General features: G+C 38.7%; 1 protein-coding gene across 2 annotated transcripts in view; it reads right to left on the bottom strand.

Moving 5' to 3' along the window:
- The window catches only part of MAML1 (mastermind like transcriptional coactivator 1), a 39,662-nt gene extending 33,135 nt beyond the window's left edge, over window positions 1-6,527 (bottom strand). For both annotated transcript variants that reach the window (XM_070937239.1, XM_070937238.1), the window contains exon 1: window positions 5,820-6,527. In XM_070937239.1, the coding sequence (XP_070793340.1) occupies window positions 5,820-6,239 (420 nt within the window). In that variant the 5' untranslated portion in view covers window positions 6,240-6,527. The remainder of the gene's footprint in view (window positions 1-5,819) is intronic.
- Window positions 6,528-8,444: the final 1,917 nt, after the last annotated feature.

Raw genomic sequence — 8,444 nt, forward strand, 5'->3', positions numbered from 1 at the left:
TTCTATGTTCAGCATTGCAAAACAACTAAACTACAAATTTAAAAAGAAATGAAGCAGGATTTTAATCCTATTTTTTCCACTTTAGCAAGTATACTGTGAACTTTGATTATCTATTTGGATATGTATTACATTTTTAACTTTTGTGCTTACATTAGATTCATAATTGGTAAACTACACAATTTGACACAACCTAGTTATAAGAAGCCTCTCTTGAAACAAGAGTTTACAAAAGCTTAGTAAATGAGTCAGTTACCGCCCCACCAAAGTAGCGTCAAGACAAGAAAAACCTGTTGTAGAACAAAATCTCAAAGGAAAGGGAACTCTCAAAAAGAAATCAATACTATTTGTCAACCTATAAAAAAACCTTTATTCTATTTTAGACTTAGCTCATAAATAACTACAAATTGAATGAAAAAGTAGTGGGCATATATACAAATTGGAAAACCTTCTCTTAAGGACACTGAATAGAATAAGAGAAATATAGAACATATTTAGAAAAGCAATCAAATTGTATCACTTGTTATATTTCCATCATTCATATGAAATTATCTTAGTTTCTACCAGCATTCAACATGAAAGAAATTATGTATCTGGAAATATAGTATTATAATGTATTATGTATTCTAGAAATATAGTACATGAAGTACATGACAGATTCAAGCATTAATATTAGAAGACTAAAAATACTCAGTCACAATGAAATGAAAAAAAGTTATGACTTCCATACATTTTCATTATTGCCAGGAGAATGTTTGGTCTAGTGGTTAAGGCACCAGCTACCATGTTTCCCTTAAAATAAGATCCTGTCTTATATTTTTTTGAACCCTGAAATAAGTGCTTGGCCTTATTGCCATGCGCTCAAAAGCCCAATTGGGCTTATTATCAGGGAATATCTTATTTTGGGGGAAACACAGTAGAAGACTGTAAGTCCTACTCTTGCCTAAGGCATGAAAGCCAGTTTGGGCAAGTCATTCTCAGTGCAGTTTATGGGGTTGTTGTGGAGAAAACAGCAGGAGAAAGTGGTATTAGTTATGTTTACCACCTTGAATTATTTATAAAAATAATAAAGATAGGATATAAATAAATCAATAAAAATAACCTCTCACATACATACACACACACACAGAGATAGATATGCTGTATTAAAAACACTATACTTCAGGCAGTCAAAAAAAGAAAAAAAATCATTTTATATCCATAATATGCACACATCCTAGGCCCGTGATGGCAAACCTATGACATGCGTGCCACAGGTGGCATGCAGAGCCATATTGGTGGGCACGTGGACGTTGCCCTAGCTCATCTCCAGCACGCGTATGCATGCAGGCCAGCTGATTTTCGGGCCTTCTGGGCCCACCGGAAGTTGGGAAACAAGCTGTTTCCGGCCTCCGGAGGGCCTCCAGGGGGTAGGGAAGGCCATTTTCACCCTCCCCAGGCTCCTAGGAAACCTCTGGAGCCTGTGGAGGGTGAAAAACGGGCCTACCATTCCCACCATGCCATCGCGTGCTAAAAGCGGGGGGAGCGCGGGGGAGTTGCGCGCACATGCATGGGGTAGCAGGGTGTATTGAATTATGGGTGTGGACACATGCGCGCGAGACTCCCTCCCCGCTCCCCTGCTTTTGGCACGTGACAGCAAAAAGGTTAGCCATCACTGTCCTAGGCATATTACATGGACTTGGAAGCCCCAGATATCACAGACTTATAAGTGATATAATTGTTATTAACATAGCCATGTTTCAAGATCTTAATTAATTACAATATCTTCCAATGAAGACATCTGGCTGCTGGGATGTTACCATTATTTTTGCAATATAGATAGTCCTTGACTTACACCTGGTGGCTTAGCAACCAATCAAAGACAGGGTTCCCTAGAGCTAATGAGCCAGTTTTGAAGTTCCGTTGGTGGTCCTCCCCTCTGTCACATGCCTGAATTTGGATGCTTGGCACCTGATTTGCATTTACAGCTGATTGCAGTGTTGCAGGGTCACCTGACCGCAATTTATGTTTTTTTGTCAGAAATCTGTGTTTACTTCTGGTTTCCAGAAAAAAATGCCCACTGGCAAAAATGGTTTTGCTTAATGACCATCATGTTTACTTAGCAACTGCAGTGTTTCCTTAATGATTGCTGCAAAAAATCTCATAAAATTGCGTGCAGTCACATGGTGACTCATTGAAGGCACGACTTACAACCGTAACTCTGAGCTCAATTACAGTTGTAAGTTGAGGAGTACCTGTACCTGGCCCCCAGGTATGCTTGATACCATCTGAACACAGCTGCCTACACTATGGGAAGAGAGAAGTAAAAAAGTTTTATTTTAAATTAGTCACATAGTGCCTCAGTGCTCTTTTCCTGATATTTCTAATACAAAGCAAGTTAAGAATAGATTTTTCTTCCTAACAATGTAATCAAACAATGGTTCCTATTAAAAGTTGGATATCCAGAGTTCATTTTTGAAATGCTAAATACAAAGTAACATTTTAATTGTTCTTTATGCAAAATTTTCAATAATTGTTAGCATGCCAAAAATGTACTAGCTTTTCTAAAAAAATGTGAACACTTTGGATTTTAAATTCCCACAAACAGAATCCACTTATTGTGGGGAAAAGGTACTTGGTACTTGCTTTTGCTGGCTGGGGAATTCTGGGTGTTGAAGTCCGCCAGGCTTAAAGTTGCTAAGGTTGGAGACCCCTACTCTAGACAGTAAAAAGACAACTCTGGATTCAAGGCAAGTTTGAGTTTTACATTTTCAATTGGGGTGGCATTTTGTCATTAGACTATCCATCAGCATAGTTTGCTTTGTTCTTTCAATATAAAATTATCAGAAATCTGACTACAGACGTTACTAATGAATTTTTTAATTGTACATATTTGCCAATTCAAACTAACATGTCCACATTCAGAGGTTGGAGAAGGCAGAAAAGGGCCAGCTTCCATCACGCAGCATATATATGCAGCGTGCAAGAAACCAATCCTTCCTGTCCTCTCCTGATTCCCAGGACCCTCTAGGTTGGGAGTTCCACGCATGGCAGCACTGAAGCCAAACCTGATGGGTCCAGTAAACCCTGGGTGGAAGTGGGAGAAGATGGGAAAAGAAGTTGAGAGAAGGCCAGCTTCTGGCACATTGCACATGTATGCTGTGTACCAGAAACCTACCTCCCCTGTCCTCCCACAACCTGCCTCCCAAACCTACTGGACCACCATCCAGTACTGAACTGAAGTACACAATTTTTTATGCTTACTGACTTGAGAACAAAATGGACTTATGAAGAGCCTCTCAGAATATAACCTGTTCATACGTAAGGGACTGTATATACTGTACCTAATAAAAATATTGAATTTATCTTCTGTATTAAACATTCTGAAAAGTTATTGACAGTTAACAGAAAGAGAATTCTGATATTTTCTTTATATTATTATTTGATGCCAATTTCTTTTAAATTTAAGTAAGATTTACCAATTATAGTTCAGCCTCCTGATTTCTAGGCCAGCACCTTAACCACAATAGCAAATGAATGAAACAACACTGACATATATTACTCATAGCCTAAACTTTACTATTAAAGGATATAGCACTCTCAAACTGTTCAATGCTGCATTAAAAATAACTCATCTATAAAGTATCATGTACAGTCAGAGAATATATTATCTAGCCAGGTTTTATTCAATTTTCCCAATATATAACTAATTGAAAAATTCAACATCTCAAGTAAGTTATCAGAAAAGCTTGGAAATCCTGACCAATGACAGGAATATTAGATAGATAGGTATAAAAATATAGAAAAAAACTTTCCTGAATAGATTTGATAGGTCATTATGTGACACAGAATAGCTGAACTAGATAGGCCTGATTTTTCCAGTGTGGATTATAGAATTATAGGGTTGGAAGAGGCCATTAAGCCACTGAATGTAACAACGCATAAATCTCAGCTAAAGGAACCCAGACAGAGAGAGATGTTTTCCTCTGAAGATATGACTAGTCTATTTAACACTGATTATCTTACATTAACTTTATAAAATGTATTGCCACATTTTGTTTTGTTTTCCTCTTTTAAGCACAGAAGTGCCATATAACTTTCACTCTCAAATAAAAATTGTGACCAATCATTTGGACTGTGACCTATCTCTGTCCAGCTACCTTCTAAACAAAGAAATGACTAATAGATCAGACAACTTCCGATTCTACCATGTGAAAATATCACAATTTAAAATGACAGAACAAACTTTTTTCCCTTCTTGTACCCTAATTTATTAGGAACATAAAGATAATTTTACATGCTTTAAAATCACAGGCAGCTATTCCAGCTCATTTCCACTTTACCTACATATTTCCTTCACTACTGACAGGAAGAATATATAGGATTTTACTTGTAATCAATTTTTAACAAATTAACAGCATTCCACTTTTCCAGTGTATTCTGAAATATACTGAGTTGTGCTATTAATACAGTACAGACATTACGTGAGTCCTCCAATTCCAAAATAAATTTGATTAAATTTAGAGAAAACATTGATCAATAAAATGCCTATATTCTATCTCCAGTATTTGTAGATATTAAACTTTAAATGTTCATCTAGAAAACATGTTGAAAGCTTGGATCCTGAAGCACTGTCACATGAATTAACAATTTTAGCTAGAACACCTAAGTATCTATCTAAAAGACAATTATCTTATAATTTGTTCTTGTACAATTTAAAAAAAAACCACAGAATTTGCTCTATTTTTAGTATACCTAACTCAAAGGTAAATAGTTCAAAATGAAAATGGAATATATATTGTCTGAGATAACAAACTACAATAAAGTTGCTGTAGATAACCAATCCTCCCTAATTGTTCTGGATTATATAGTGCTGCTCCTCTAGCAAACCAGAAAAAGTGAATAAATATATGCTGATACAGACACATTCAAATACATCTTTAGATCCTAATTTAGGAGAGAAATAGGCATAAACAGCCTTATCAATTACTCTTACAAAATATTATAGAAATATTTGTTTAGAACGCTATAAGAAGGAAACTAGATTTCCTTGAAAATCCCACATAGACATTACGTTTCTGTTTTCCATTTATTTTCTCAAGATGCTAGTAATATATATCCTACTTTATAGCCTATCTAGTGCAAAAAAGCAGAAGAGGTTCAAATCATTTGTCATTGAGCAACTATTGGAGGTTCTTGTAAGTAGAACAGATACACTTTCAGGCAAACCTATTGCTCATATTGTCGTAAAAATAAACCAAAATAACTCCCAGGTGAATCACTTTCCGATCCTTGGGGAAAGATTTGTATTTAAGTGAAGGAAATAAAGCCATTATGTATTATTTCTGCCTTCCTACAGAGGTCATATACTTAAAAGCAAATACGTTCATTTGCAGTTTTAAATAAAATAAATCTGCTTCAGTTTACTTTTAATTTTATATTAAATAATACAGATGTCTACTTTGTTGATTTTTCAAGTTCTTAAAAAAAATCTCACGGGCCATTTAAAACTGCTTGAAGCAGCAAAGTGAAGAGATAACATGCATAAGTAAAACAAGCACAAACAGTGATTAAAGTATCTTTTGCTCCAAGTATCAAGTGGAAGACGGGGAAAAATGTTACTGCTACAATTCTGAAATTTTAATGTGAAGGAAAAAAACCCATACACACGGGAGTGTAAACCTTTTCCATTTTAAAAGTTTCGCAACTTTCCTAAAGTATGCTAATATTTTGACAAACAGGAACCCGCCTAAATCCAAACTACAAACACACAATTTATTTTAAGGGCGGGTGGGCTGTCTGCGAGCTGAAACAAACCCCTGGCCCCGACATCTGGAGCTTACCGCGATGAGGGCGCTGCTACGGCCGTGCTGTTGCTGTTCACCGCCCGCGGTGTCACCGTCCAGACCATTGACTCCAGGCCGGTCGGAAGAAGTGGAGGTAGACGCAGAGCCCCCGGCCCCAGGGGCCGGAGCAGAGGAAGGCGGATGCGAAGGAGCCGTCGGAGGTGGCGCAGTGGGGGGAGGAAGGGGCGGCTGGCGGTGCTTCCCCGCTCGCTTGGCCTTCGCCTGCAAGCAGCGCTGGTGAAGGGCGAAGGTCTGCTGGCGCTCCAGCTCCAGGCGCTCCGGGGACACGGCCTGGTAGCGGGACTCACAGGCACTGTGATGTCGCCGGCAAAGCTCGATGCGCCGGCGGAGCCGCTCCATCACCGCGCTGTGCTGCGACACCACGAACTCCGCCATGGGGCAAGGGGGCAGAACCATGAGCCGCGAGCGGAAAAACGGGAGCACCGGGAGCAGCCGGCTCTTCACTCCGCCATAGCTGGCGGTGAGGGACACCGGGCACTTCGGAGCCCAATTCTCCCTCTTCTTCTGCCGTCACCACTACCTTTCTCAGGCGGGGGCGCCCCAATGCCGCCCGACCCGACCGAGCCCGCCTTCCCGATGCAGGCCCGGTGATTTCAATCCCCTGCCCCAATCTAGCTCAGGCCCAGAGCCACCCAAACCTCCCGTTTCCCATTGTTATCCGCGCCTCAGCCGCCGCCATCTTGAAATTGTTTTACCCCTTTTCTCCCCCACTTGGGAAGCCTGCCCAGTCCGGAGCGGGTGGCCTTTCCTAGGTAGTGGCAGACGTCACGGCGCACGCACTCACTGGCAGTAGGCGTTAACAGACTGCTCAAAGAGCCAATCGGAGATAGGAATGGAAAACAAAAGGGCGGGGGAAAAGCTGGGGGAGGGGATTTCCCTTTCCGTTTCTCTCCTCCCCCCACTTCTCTACGACCTTTCCGGAAAAGTAGAAGGGGCGGAACTTTATGATTGACAGGAAATGTCCCCGTATGCAGCTTGTGCTGGGATGGCTGAAACTTATAGGCCTGCCCCTCGCATACGTATTGGGCAATAAGTGTAGGAATACATAAAAGTAAATACTGAACGGTAGTTGGGTTTTACACTGAAAATATGCAAATGAGCAATAAAGGCCGAACCAAGCGTTTGAATTCTCACCAGCCTTTCCTTTAAATTAAGGACAACTGCCATTTTAAGTGGCTTCTTCCATGTATTCTCTGATTTAAAAGTTTTCTTTACCGGACTAACGATTAACAGGGTATAAAAAAAAATAACCTAAGTCTGATTCCTCTTAAAACACAGAAATGTTTACGGCTACTAATCTCCCGATTATGTAATATAGTAAAGCTTTTCCCCGACAATAATAAATTAAGTGCCGCCCAACTCTCAACAATCCTGGGCGTTGAGAATAGTCTTAGATTAACCCACGGGATAAAATAAATGCTAACTGGAGAAAAGGAGAAAAGTTTTCACCTCTCACTGGAAAGCACGAAAATATTAAAAAAAACTTTCTTTTCCTCTTGCTTGATGGTGCAGTTCCGCTCAAAGGGCTTAAGTACACCAATGGAGACTAGGTCAAAAGACCATCCAACAACCTCAAAAACCAGCTACCAGCAAGAAATTTGATCAGGTCAGAATGCAAACTCTTTTGTATGTTTGGGGAAAAAAGCCCCAGTGTATTTGGAAACGTGTAAGCATCTGCAGATTTTGACGAGATTCTAAAATACTAGTGAAAGTGTCAACTCTTGAACAGGTATACATACATTTATGTAACTTCCAGTGTATCTATAATTTAGGCTTTTTAAATTGCTGGTAAGTTTTAGTGTTGTTTCTAGTTTAAGCATATTACTTGTGATTTATGTTACAATGTATTTAGAGAACATTTGTGTGTTTAAACCTAACGCTGAAAAAAAGAATGAATCCAACAATTTATTGGATTAAAAGAAGCAATTTATTGCTTTTCCTTAAGGAAAAGTATCTTATACGTTTAACACACAAACAACTTTTGAAAGTTTTAAGGCCACATTCTTGGGGTATTTCATAACATTCCTGAAATGAAGACTATTTCATTTCATAAAAATATTCCAAATAAATAGAATTATTTTGGCATACAAATTTGCACCAAGCTATCACAACATACTTTTAAAGTCACAATTACTCTAGGAAGCAAATTTGTAACTACCAGTAGCAGAAAGTTTGAAACGTAAGAAAGGCTATTCATTGATAATCATTCCATTTCTTCTATAATTAATGGTTCATATCTTAGAAATATGTGCTATGTAAATCAAATGTGTATTAACTATGTATCAATAATTAAAATATTTTCTATGGTAGTCAATTTTCATATTGAAATTGTGCATGTTATACTAGAACAACAAGGTTATAAACAGTGATATGAACGTGTACTTTGAACACTTCACAAAGATTAACACATTTCATGAAGGCTCAGGTTTCTAAACGCAAGATGCTCACTATGAAACCAATTTGGAACCACTACCTCAATATGGTATTATTCATACCTTTTAAATTTCCACTCTTTTAACAATCCTGACTCAAAATATTCTCAGTAGGATATTTAAAACATAATGCAAACAATTTAATCACTTTGCATTTTGTTCAGTTTTT

Source organism: Pituophis catenifer, unplaced genomic scaffold, assembly GCF_029215685.1.
Source record: "Pituophis catenifer annectens isolate HBS135680 unplaced genomic scaffold, rPitCat1.0.hap2 SCAF_2, whole genome shotgun sequence".
Classification (NCBI taxonomy): Eukaryota; Metazoa; Chordata; class Lepidosauria; order Squamata; family Colubridae; genus Pituophis; species Pituophis catenifer.